This window comes from Phodopus roborovskii, unplaced genomic scaffold (genome assembly GCF_943737965.1).
Source record: "Phodopus roborovskii unplaced genomic scaffold, PHOROB, whole genome shotgun sequence".
NCBI classification, from domain to species: Eukaryota; Metazoa; Chordata; class Mammalia; order Rodentia; family Cricetidae; genus Phodopus; species Phodopus roborovskii.
The window spans coordinates 10,429,846-10,443,278 of record NW_026126515.1 but is presented as its reverse complement, the minus strand read 5'-3'; the positions used below and the strand labels follow the sequence as shown (position 1 = coordinate 10,443,278).

The following is a 13,433-nucleotide window of genomic DNA, read 5'->3' as shown; positions in this document are numbered from 1 at the left end:
GATGTATGTAATTCTCCTATCTTTTTAAACCAGAATGATAATGAGAAAATCAAAGAGAAACTTATTTCTCTATTTAGCTAACTGTAGCAGCTCTCTAGACACAAAGGCTTTAATTAGAAGGTTCAAAAGGCAAGACTTGTCATAAAAACATTCGTGTGTTTCTTATTTCTACAGTCATTCAAATAGGCACCAAAAAGATATGAAGCACATCCCACCCTCCTGCTGTCTTGTCACAGACAGAATGGAACTACGTGTGTTGAAGCCTGGCTACTGGTTACAGCTGCTGGAAGATTTTTTTACTCATGGTAGCAAAATAGGAAGTAAGGGATGTATTTTCAGAAACAAAGAACAAAAACCAATTCCTGGGTCTTGGTTTACATTAGAATTAATGATTCTTTTTGATAACCCAAGAAACATTTATTAGGTAGTGTATATTTTACATAGAAGTGCTCATTACTGGATGCTTTCAGACAAGCTTTAAGCAAATGGGTGAAATACATAAATTACACTATTATTATGTTAATTACATCAAATACATTCTGTTCATCTTTCTCAACTGAAGTCATCCAGTTAATAAAATGGATGTATAATTCTCTGAAGTGATTAAAGTGGATGATAATTCACTTGAGTATTGTAAAGACTCTGCAGGATAAAACTAGCTTTTGCCAAGTCTTGCTTAAAGTGGGACTTGACAGATAAGCCAACAAGAACATTCTTGCTAACTTGAGAGAGTTGATGTCTCTGGAATTCCTGGATTTGGGGTGGTGTGATTTTAATTGTGTAATTTATTTGCTTGTTTTTTTTTGTTTGATCTTTTGTTTTGTTTTGAGATCAGATCTTACTCTAAAGACCTGATGGTCTTGAAACTTGCAACATGTAATGTGTTGGTTTCACATTTGCTAACATCCTCTCATGTTTGCCTCCTTAGTGCTAGGATTACAGTTACCAAGGATTACATCACCAAGCCTGATTTGGATTCCTTATTTCCCCTACCCCATCCTTCTTTTGAGACAGAGTATCGTGTAGCCCAGGCTAGCCTCACACTCACTAGGTAGCCAAGTATGACCTCTGATTTTCCTGCTTCTACTTCCCAAGTGCTGGCAATGCAACTTTAAGCTACCAGTGCCTGGTTAGCTATAGTGCATAATAAGCGAGCAGTCTGTTATCTGTGGAATAGTCCTACTACTAGGATTACTTATACTCAAGTCAAGAAATCATGGAAAATAGCCAAGAGCTTCGACTGGCAATAGGCCTCTGAGAAACAGTGACAAATAAGCTTGACAGCCCAAGCTTTAAGTACTAAAACACATGTGTGCTTTCTTTAGAGGTTGTCTGGTAGAATGTTATCTATTCTTTTATTCCAACAATATTATTAGGATATGTTGAATACTATTCCAGGAAAAAACCAATTTTATATTTGTACAGACACACACACACACACACACACACACACATACACACGTACATAGAAAACCGTGTGAAATGAGAAGTTGAGTCAACTGAAGAAGTGGGAAGATGAAAGGGGCAAAGCAAAAACACAGGCATGATGGGAAGTTTTAAACACATCTAGGACTATTGAATGAGATACTCAGGGCACACAATTTAATGTAGTACCTTCAAAATTCAGCTTTTAACTTAATGATCCTTTTTTATGTAAGACTTTAAAATCAAAATTAATGGAAAGAATGATTACCCATAAAATCAATGTTTAAAATAAAGCAGCATATGAACCAATAATGGACTCACTTGCTTACTCAATCATAGGCCATAGGGTAAGGACTCTGGTTTTGGTATTGGTGAATAACCAGTTAGATTATTGAAAAAAAAAAAAACACCACAATCCTTAAAACTACTTGTGGGTAGCCACATGTGGGCATACAAGTGCTGAACCAATGCCCTCTTTCAGCTGTTCAGATGCTTTACCATATGATCTAGCGCTTTATCAGTAGTTTGGGTAGAAAATCTATCCTATCAATACTACAGCCCAATCAGATGGGAATTTCTAGCACCCTCATGGGGGATATTTAAGCATCCAGCCTGTCTGCTGTGAGAACTTCCTCAGAAGACCTTTTAAGATACTAGTCATCTCTCCAGGAAGTACCTGTCCCAGACTCAGAAAGTAATGTGCTGAGATGGGATGGAACGAAATCATGCTCCAGTATCTTCCCTGGGTCACATACACTGGCAACATACAAATCTTTAAGAGGCAGGCACACTGGCAGCATTTTCTCCTCAATTCTTTCTCTGTCTCTCTCATGTTCTCTCTGTGTGTCTCACTCTCTCCTTTATAAGGACTGTGCAGTTCCTGAGAGACACTGTCACTGGAGACTCTTACCAGAGAACAAGTACACTTGCCTCAAATTTCCTTCCCCTTAAATGATTCTCAGAAAGGGGAAGGAAAGTATCTCTGTGAGGGCAAGCAGAACACAGGAGATATTTCCTGGCTGGCAGCTAAAGTCTAATTAGACTGACAAATCTTCAGCGCCTTCCCCAGTTATAAAGCTTGGCAGGAAAGAAAGGAGCCTGGAGCCACACATTATGTAAGGCTGTTAATCAATATTAGCTGAGCCCTGATCCTAAAAATAAACTTTCCCGGGAGGTTTTGTTGTCTAGTGGTAAAAGGGAGGGATTAGAAACTGGATTCCTTGTTTTATTTCTACCAAGCTCATGCCATCAGGGAAAGGGGAGAGTGGACTAGAGGGGATAACTCTCTGAGCAAGCATAACCATTCTTGATACATGATATGGTCACAAGGTATTCCAGAGCTCATAGATCTGATTTGCATCCCAAGCTGAGAACAATGGATTATTCAAAGACTGTGGAAGATAGTTGGTTATCTATCTTGGGCCTCAAAAATCCCACTGATGATGTACATTGTGCATCTGCGTGCTCTGTGTTTTACTGAACATTCTGCAATCCCCAATCTTTCACCATGTTGATCTACTGAAATGTCAATGTCATATACTTCAACCTAACAGTTCCTCCACGTGTACTAACTGCTAAACTAAGCTGACCTCTATTCAAACATATGGACATCCCGGTAGACTTCTGTTTTCATTATGAGGTGAGAAAAGGTTCTAGTCATATTGGCTTATGTGGGTATAGACTAAACAGTGCTTATGCTCATGGAACCTTCAGGGTGCCTGGCTCAATGAGGGTATATGCATCTGGTGGAGTTTCTTATAGGTGCATATGGGATCCTAGTGCAAAATCTTTTACTGAACATGTATGGATGGCTTTCCACAATCAGATTTATTACTCACAATGTGACAGAAGGGAAGGTATGCTTATGTCACTTAGGCAGATAATGGAACAGTCTGAGAGAGATAACTGACTGACCCTTAGGCACACAGCTGAGTAACAGGAAGAAACAAGTCCCCAACTCAGAAGTTCTGATGACAAATCTCAGTCTTCACTTCACTGTACTGAAATCCCACTCAGAATAGTGTGGAGACAACTTGTTTAGTTTTAAGCTGTCACTATTAGTATCAAGTTTGAAGTGTGTTCCTAATCATCCAAAGTCTAAAACTGAGGAGCCAAAGGGAGGAATTTACACATAATGTACTGTTGCAATGTCTGAAAACTTAGCCCCTTCCTGGAACTTTCAAAGGTGGTTTCCATGCAATCATCACACTTCTAATCCAGGCTAAGCATCATGATTTTCTGACAGTTATCTGGTGGCACAGAGTCTGGGCAATGTCAAGGTGACTTTGCCTATGCCTAGGATACAAAAAGTAGGTTATGATCCACTTCTTGCTAACAGCTTATAAACAAAACAATTCCAAATGGCAACATGCACAGGACACAGTGAGCTGCTTCTTTGTTGATAACTGCTTATACTAGATGCCAAAGATAAGAGCATACACATTCTTTCTTTTTGCATCTATTTTCCTTTTGACCTACTCCTCTCTTCTAAGAATATATGGGCTGGAGAGATTAAAGGTAATGATATACTCTTGCTGCTCATATTTTCCTTCAGTCCTGAATGAGCCAAAACAACAACAACAACAAAAACTTGAATGTAGTCTGAAGTGAATGCTCTCATTTTAGAGTCAGGGTTAATGTAGCTACCTATCTGTATAGGTGATAGTAAAGGTCCCATGTGATCCTGAGGGGTGTAGTTTGATGGTAGAGCTCCTGCCTATTTCAAGCAAAGCTCTATGTTTGATCTCTATCACAGCACCCAAATGTTTCTATGTAATTATTTGGGGGTATTCCTAGATTATACTCACAGGGAGTTCAATTCAGTTCAGTCGTCTGAGTTCTCTCCCAGATGTAGGTGGTGAGCTTCATGCTGAGGTCCTCAAGTCCTGCAAATCTTATATGCGAATTCTGGCTTACACCATATCTCACAAGACCTGGACTTTCTTCCTGTCCAGGTGCACTAATTCTTTAAGGGCTAGTGTTATGACTATTTCAACTATGATAACACTCTAAATCATTCCATACATCAACCTCCCAGTACACACCACTACTCAAACTACATGGAGAGCCCTCTTGCTTTATCCAGGTTTTTGGCTTGATGATACAAGTAATTTAGATTTGTATTTTTTTAACTTTCTAAAATATGTGCCAGTGGGTTGATTTTATGATTCAGCATATTTTTAAAAGTCCATTTGTCTCTAAAGTTCAATTCTAAAATGAAACAAATATCCAAACTAAGTAAAGGCATGGCAGAGGAGTCTATTCTTGATGTCACAGACTTTTTCTGATTATTTTTTGCCTCAAGATCCTACCAAGGTCCTTCTGGGAGACCACTGCAAAATTTCTAACCTCTGCTCTGAACTATATTCACAGTTATCAATAGAAATAGCTCTGATCCCTGTTTGTTCAGTAGATTATTGTTTAACATACATATCAAATGAAAATAAATAATGATAAGTAAAACCCTGGCTGTCTGACTCTGCAGGACATACTTAGTGCAATTTTCTTGTTGACATGACAAAATACCTGAATAAGTGAGTTAAGAGAGGGTTGGTATATTTTTGGCTTAGAACTCCAATGTGTATCATGATGGGGAAGGAATAACAGCACAAGCATGAGGCAGCTGGTCACATGGCATCCACATTTGGGAAATAGGGGAAAATGAATGCTTGTGTTCAGCTTGCTGCCTTCATTTTATTCAGCCCAGAATTGGCTAGTGGGAAAATTCTTCACACATTTAGGGTGTGTTCTTCTGCAACAGTTAATCTAGAAAAGTATCCCTGATGGACATGCCTGGGGGTTTATAATCATAATTATCCTAAAATCGTCTTCAACTATTCCCTGATATTTGAAAAGGCCTGGAAATTTAAAGCAATAGGGTATGGTATATATAAATAACACAAGCCAAGACCAGGCCCATGATATAAGAAACTATGGCTTCTGCTTCATTCCCTTTCAAAAGATTGTCTGGGATCCTAGAGTGGAGGCACTCTGCCAAAGAAGCCACAGGGAAATTGTTGGTACTTCATGGACAGACACATAGTATGGCTGAGCCCAGGCTTTCCAAAGTTGATTCTTCCGGTACAAGGGATGTGAGGGAAGGAAGTCACTAGACTACAGTGGGCCCTGAGTGGACGCCAGTCAACTTCATTAGCAGAAGTAGAATTACCTGGATGAAACCTACATCAATGTCTGACTTTGTAAATTACGATGTCTAATGACAAAGTTGTTTGTAGTTGTAGAGTTAAGGGAGATATTTCACTTTCAGCAATAGTTATTTAAACATCCTGTTATCTACTCAGGATCCCTTAGCTATTGTGAGAATGGACTAGACATTAAACCCCAGATATCTAGCACAAGTTCATTACATTATAGGTGTGTCAGTGAAAAAGACTGTCTACACACCCTGAGTATTCTAGAAGTAGAGCATTCCTCCAGCATTGTATTTCTGCTCATTAAGTGGCTACATGATAGCAAATAAAAGCCTGTCTTGGCTTCTGACTTGCTCAGTGCCTGTGAAATATCTAGTAAGTACAAGATTCTTATTGAAGATTATTATCTGTCTACCTGGCTCCTTAATGTGCACTTTAGCTGGCTGTTTTTCCCCCTCTAAATTGAGGGGAGCATCTTGAGACATTCTTTTTAATATAAGGTCAAGCTCCACTGCTTGGGCACAATAGCTGTGAGTAATTTAACATAGTCCATGCCATTCACAAGCAATTCTGCACTCCTATCAGTAACAGACTGATCTATCACAGAGATCAAAGCACCAATTACTTCCAAAAGACTGGAGTATTGGAGAGCTATATCAACTCAAAAGCGATTTGTTCACATTCATATACTGTTAAGAGAAGCACTAAAAGCACTTTCCAGTTTTCCTTTGATCTCATGTGAACACTAGCCAAGGTCCATCAGAAACTAACTCCTCAAATGAGGTTTTCTTGGCTTATGATTTAGGAAGGAATCGGGGAAGTTTTTTGAATAGTGACATTTTTGACTTGCAGTCACACATGCTTAATTGTTTTTCTCCCAAAAGAGTCTTATTTGGGGACAAACCATGCTTTAATGATATTATCAAAGGGAAAAGCAAAGAACAGAACATCGCTTATAAAATGGTCTGTATGAGGTTTCACATAGATGAAAACTAAATGATGGACTGGTGAACATGAAACTTAATCTTTGCTATTTTCTTTTCCTTTTCTGAAGTACCTCTCAGAGATCAAAGCTTCATCAAAGAAAATTGACTGGGTCATACATTGGATGCATTTGAAGCTACTGGATCTGTTTTTCTACACCCAATATGTCCAGCATCTAAGACTTGTCATAAATCTTCAGGTAGACTTGATGCTATCTACAGATTGTATTTAGGCCAGCCAAGGCTCAACTATAAAGTTTTCAAGTTTTTCTATAGCATGGGGTAAAGTTCTTGTGGCTAGCTGACAAGAACAAAGGCACCTCAAATCTTCCACACTATGTCTTCTCAACTTTCCTTTTACAGACTCCTGGGGCTTCTGTTTCCTTTTGCCTGGGTCTAATCAATTCTGCACAGCTTCTGGATTTCCTCCAAGAGTATATATTTACACACCCATAAAAACAACAAGTGTCAACAGATTTATAGCTTATCTTTATAGCCTTAGTGGAAGGAAAAAGGAAAAGCATGTAAAGATATAATCCAATTTCCCCAGCCTCTGAAAGAACAGGGCTCTCCAGAGGGAAGCTTTTGGAGAGGGCACTCCCAGGTACTTCCTTCCTCCAAAAGTCACCTCAGGTTTAGAGTTAAACCACTGGCGAGGCTTATGCACCTTGAAATCCACTCCTGTCTAGAATCCTTGGTTCTCTTAGGTCATAGAAAGAGTCTAGGAACTCAAACAGACTTCCCCCATTTACATATTTACTTCAAGAGGTAAGAGGGGGGTAAACAACCAAAGACTGAATATTATCATGAATATTATCATAAATTGAGGCAATTCTCAGAATCCCTCCCTAGCATCAATTCTACTTGTGGTCAGCGAAAATATGGCCCTAAGACAGACTGCAGAATCATCTATTCCTATGGAGAAAGTCATTTGCTCTTCTGCTTCCCATAGATCTAGTAGAATATACTCTGACAGACACAACCAGGTCTTCCAAGACCTGTACAAACAGAACTATCCTTTTACCGGCAGTAAACAGATCTATGCTTGAACTATAGAGAGTCATAATAGAAATATATATTGCCTTTTATCTTCTTCTCAGTGAGTAGAGTGAGGTGTCAGGAGTTATTGCTGTAATATCAGCAGAGAAGTGCTATTTTTCTCTTTCAAGTATGTGTGTAGGTATGCATGGAACAGCACCCATGATTATAGGGCTGCTCTGCAAGCCATGTTCTTAGCAGCCTTTGGAAAACACATAAAATTGTCTGATAGCATCATCAGCACACATGGCTTCAAGTTGTTCCTAGGAGCCATGAAAGAAGCTGTCCAGACTTTTGCTCAAACTCAGAGAAAAAGAATAAAGGAAGACAACATGTTTCCATACAGCTAAGTCACATGACACAATTCAGAAAGATAAAAAACACATGGGTGAGTTTTCACTAAAGATTCACTGTAAGTTTACAGTGTCCATGGGAATAGATAGAAAGGTGATGGTAGAGACTACTAAGCTCCTGGAGAAGCAAAAGAGACAAGTACTGATCTAGTGATTTTTACAAATAGCTAACGAGGGTAAGTATAATTTCTCCACAAGTGTTGGGTTGCTTTCTTTGATGCCAAAGCATTTAAGGTTAATAACTCAATTAACCTCCTACCCCCTTACTAACTAGATTTATGAAATGCCAAAGGAGGCAGCTAAATATTAAGGTTTAGCTTGTATTTTCAAGTGAACGAAAGAACCTTGCCACAAAACTAAGAACTTTCTGCCTAGCTAAAATCAATTCTTTACACTTCCTAATAGAATTAGTATATTAGTTAAATAAAGTAAACAAAATGGACTCTAAAATGATAAGTCATAATTAGGACTTAATGTCAAACACAGACTATTGTTCTGTGTTTGTGATTGAGCTTCTTGTTTCAATTGTCCTTGACTTAATGACACCCATTGACCATAATAACATGTTATTCGAGTTTTATCAAATATACCTTGAGGATGTAAATAGAACTGAACTATGGTTTAGACTTGCATAAGGTAAAACACTTTTCTTTCTTCCTTCCCAAAAGATAAGGTAATGCAATGAGAGGAGACGAACGTTTTGTAATAGAAATACGGTCCATTGCTCATTTTGAATAACAGCTTTTCATTTCAGTGATTAAATGGAAGGGATAACACAAGATATCTCATTAGCTCATGAGTGCCACACACTTCTCTAACTCTCCCAGTCATTACTTTTCCTGTAGTCTTGGGTCTGATTACCATGAACATCTTCATCCTTCCTTCAAAGACAGTAATTCAAAGTCCTTAGCCACCTAGAATACAGACAGCAGCACTGGTGCTGCAAAGTCAAGAAAGAAGAGCAATATCACAAGAGAAAGGCATACCTGAATGCTGGCTGTTGAGCGATTCTTCCGGGTGGTAGTAGTAGCCATTGTGGTGGTGGTTTCCATGACAGTGGTAGACATTTCAGGTGGCATGGAGGTCGTCTGTGTTGTTCCCGAGACTGATGGGACTTCTCCCACTAGCCGAACACTTCCATTGATTTTAATATTAGGGTTGTTCTCAGCTGCCATGTTCAGTACTTTCAAACCATCATAATAGAGCCCAGAGAGTTGGCCTTGGAAGAGGCGTCCTTTGTCCTTTCCTCCAATGGCTATTTGCGCCTGGGTGTTGAAGATGGTTAACTGCCGGCCTAGTGGATTAGGTGGAGGAAATACTATTATTTTCATACATTTCTGCTCCTTGCTTTACCTATTATGCATGGAGCAAGCATCTAATAGGCTTCCTTGAACAACTGAAGTGGACAAAATGTATATGAAAATATTACTTTTGAGATTTATGAGTAACATTTTATTATGATTATCTCTTCCGCTGTCTAGATAGAAATCCTAAGTTATCAGAATAACTGAGTATTTCTACTATTCTAAGGAAGAAGACATCTTGGTTTAAACATGAGCACTGTTCAGTCTCCTTAGACATATAATCGAGGATGACAGAAACATCCAGTCAGATCATGACCAGAATGAATCACAGATGCCTAGTGCTCTGATTCTAAGCTACAAATTAATGTAATGACAACAAAAAAGAATGATACACGGCAAACAGAAACTCAATGAGCTGATTTAGAACATTGAGTTTAAAAATTAGGTTCAGTAATTAAATGAAATTTACTGAAATTAAACTGCAATTAAGAAGATCCGATTCATTGCATGCTTACAAAAATGGGCACTCTAGTCACCAGGAACAGTGTTTTCATAAATCTTCATAGCGAGTGATAGTCTATCAGCATTTTCTGTTTCATAGAATCATTATAGATGTATAATTTGGAGGGAGGTATGATGAGTCAATAGATTATACTCTTAGATGGGGGGGGGGGGTAATTTGCTGTGATAAAGCTCCTAGAATGGGAATGGAAGTGAGGATGAGGTAATTCTGAAATGGCTTTAAGAAAATATGGGGACAGTAATCAGAATATATTTTGTGCATGCATGTAATTGTCAAATAATAAAATTAATCAATATAAATGAGTTTTAAAGGGAATATGGGTACTGATGAAGCAAACAACTCTTAAAATTCCTTGAATGATTCAGTGACATGATAATCTTATTTAGTTTTTCTTATGGGTACTATTTTTACTTCTGTGGCAAAAAAGCTATCAGAAAAAAAATGTAGCAGAGCAGTTTAGGGAGCATTCAACAAGCTATGCTTGCTCTCAAAGATTTCTACTTATTTTTAAAGCCAAGCTAGGTCTTTCCCATAGAGGAAACAGCTTTTATACCCTTACTGCAATTTATCATGACAGCAACATGACAAGGCTTTTCTTCATGTTTTTTCTTTAGATTAATTTCATTTGCTTTCCCATATGAAGTATGTGTGTGAGATACCTATTCATAGAATTAGATACATTAATTTTCCTTAGTCAATGATCAACATATCCACTAACTCTTCATCTAATCACCTTGATTATTTTAGGGGTAAATAACTGGAAACAATTTTCTGGTTCTCATGCCTGCTTGGTAAGGCATATATGCTTTCCCCCTCTGAACTCTACATATATGAACAGAGGTATGTTGCAGTTTTGGGGTCTTAGGTTTTATCACCAATATATTAAGCTCAAGTCTACACAATGCAAAGCTAGCCTGGATATCTGCAATGGAATGTGGATATACCTTCTACTGGAATGTATAGAAGAGAAAAAAGAAAGAAACTGCATATGTTCAGAGCAGACTCTTTAGACAAGTGCCACCTTTACCATCTAGTAAATTATTAAGGGTTATTATTTGAATGATTTATAATCAGTACTACCCTGATTTTAGGCTGGAGAATTTTATCAGGGTAAAAATGACCCACACTTCATAAGAATCTTGGAAGCAGTTGAGAGGATCTCATTCTTCAATGATAACAGAATTCCCTAGGTCCTAGGAATGCAATGAATGCATTCCATACTTTCCCAGAAATCCCTTCAGTGTCCTGTGAGTTAGTACCATCTGAAAGTTGCATAAGTTTTGCCTCTGTTCTTTTCACATGAGATGAAACAAGTTCAGTGCACAATGGTGCAGGATAATGGACTGAAGTTCATACTTCTTTCTTTGGAAGTCATACACTTACTACAATAGAAATGGGATAATAGATGCAGAGAATAATTTTTGCTTAACTTCATATCAGCATTTGGAGCAACTTAGCATACTGATTTAGAAGAAGTTATACAGTGGGAGATTTCTAGGATATAACTTTAATATTTTAAACTAGATAGGCCCCGTGCAAGGTCTATCTATATGCACAATATTTATAACATTATCTCTTTCTCTTTCACTCTCTTACTCCCTCCTCCCTCCCTCTTTTCTATGTGGGCAAGCATTGGTGATTAGTTAATGGCTGAGTAACCTTGACTATATGTAGCAGATTTTATTCTATATTCTTGAAATACTCCATAACAATAACTTCTTATAATGGTCCTCATCTTCATTTTATGGAAAGATTTATTTTGCCAATACTTAAAAATGAAAAGACTATCAGAGAAAATTGAAGTTCAAAATGCAATAGGCTGGCTGAAAATGATGGATTAACTTCATTCTATTTACAATAATTCACTCCATAAAGTGGTCATTGCTTATTCAAGAATGAACAGAGGCTGGGGCCATTAGATTGAAGAGTTGCTTTATTATGTGTTATCACTGCTTTGCTACAGATACCCTACCACTTACTTCTTAGATCCAACATGCTGGGTGGTGAGACAAAGAAGGGGGCTATCCAAATTTCAATTTCTCCTTCATGCCATAAAATGTATTTGGGTTTCTGTTATCATATTTGATTGGTAGTCTTATGGCTAGGTGTTTGTATTGTTTGCTTTGTTTTGTTTTTCTTTTGTTTCACTTCCTTCTCCTAGCCCTCCACACTTTGCCTAGGTAGTTAAGGACAAAACTAGAAATCACTCTAGGAAGAGAGCACTCTGTCTCCTCCCATGTCTTCCTGTCACTGCCACATCTGTCTTGAGCTGCATAGGAGATCATGTGCAATGGAGAAGTATCCTTATGAAGGATGTACAGGATTGACAGGAAAAAGTTTCTGTGTTGTTGTTTGTTTGTTTGCCCAAGATGTTTGAAAATATATGCCAGATATCATTCTCATTGTTGTAACTTAAAACATAGAATGTTTTTAGAATAAAAAATATCATTATACATGTGCATTTGAATAAATGTGCAATATATGTACATATATATGCATATATTTTTGGAGTCTGAGAATTGTTCTATCAGCAATAACATGAAGTTTTATTATAGCACTAGTACAGAATTGATAACATGTAACCATTTGTTTCATCTCAGATGCACATCCTTTTGGAAGTCATTATTTGTTGCTTTCTTTTATCATCAGGTTCACATAGGCTTATATTAAATCTTTTCACGTCTCTAGTCAGTGTTGCACAAAGACAAATTAATTAAATCTCAGAATACCCTGGGGGAATAGGCAGTATTATTTCTCCTCTCCTCATATGGGAAATTGGAGACACAAAGAAGTTAAGTAGATTGTCTAAGGTCAGAAAGTCAGTCAATAGTAGATAGAACCAGCAAACAGACTTGAGAATGTTGTGACCCAGCTTTCCTTTCCAATGACAGAAGTAACTCCAAAGAAACATTCCATGTATTTCTGAATGCACCTGTCTAATAATTCTTTTATCTTTTTACCCTTCATTCTCTTTTTCACAAACAAGGGCTTTCAGTGCAAATTTTCCATTTAATTTGAAAGTGAAGTTAGATAGACAGAGGAAGAGATAAAAAAAATAGATGCTACTCACCCAAATTACATAAAGAGTAATTTTGGGTAAAACAGTAGAGAAGATAATCTAACAGCTTGCAAATAAGTTGTCCAATAACATATATGTACATACACATATATATTAATAAAGAAGCCAAGTCATTCCCATCCATACCACCTCAATCACTCTTTCCCATCCCAGCACTCCACATGTGTAAGAGGGCTTCTAGTCACATGAAAGCCAGCTGATAATGAAGCTATCAGAAGGAAAACTAAAAGCCTACTAACCGATTTATAATGGTTTGTACAAATGAAAATGCCTGGCATGCTATTAAACTTAGACTTCAAAAGGCAATGGAATAAAATAAAATATTATTAATGTAAAATTGAAAGAAACACAAAAGTTCTCTCAGGCACATGAGACTTCAACATGCATCTAGTTCACTGTTTAAAAGTGAGGCAATTGTTGTCTTTAATGTTAAAGGGACTTTATGAGCTGTTGATTACTACTCAAAATTATTTGCTTTTTAAAGTTATTCTTAATTTATTTTTAATTAGACCACATATGTTGAAAACAGGGCATGCAGTTAAAATTTGGTAAGGATTTTCTATGTCTAAACATCTGA

At 37.5% G+C, this 13,433-nt stretch overlaps 1 protein-coding gene across 23 annotated transcripts in view; it reads right to left on the bottom strand.

Annotated features, from left to right (window-relative positions):
• The window catches only part of Nrxn3 (neurexin 3), a 1,441,261-nt gene that overhangs the window by 114,187 nt on the left and 1,313,641 nt on the right, over positions 1-13,433 (bottom strand). For all 23 annotated transcript variants that reach the window (XR_007835231.1, XR_007835232.1, XM_051196126.1 and 20 more), the window contains one exon: positions 8,937-9,244. Coding sequence is in view for 21 of the 23 variants with exons in the window: in XM_051196126.1 (XP_051052083.1) it covers positions 8,937-9,244 (308 nt within the window). In the remaining 2 variants the exon portion in view is untranslated. The remainder of the gene's footprint in view (positions 1-8,936; positions 9,245-13,433) is intronic.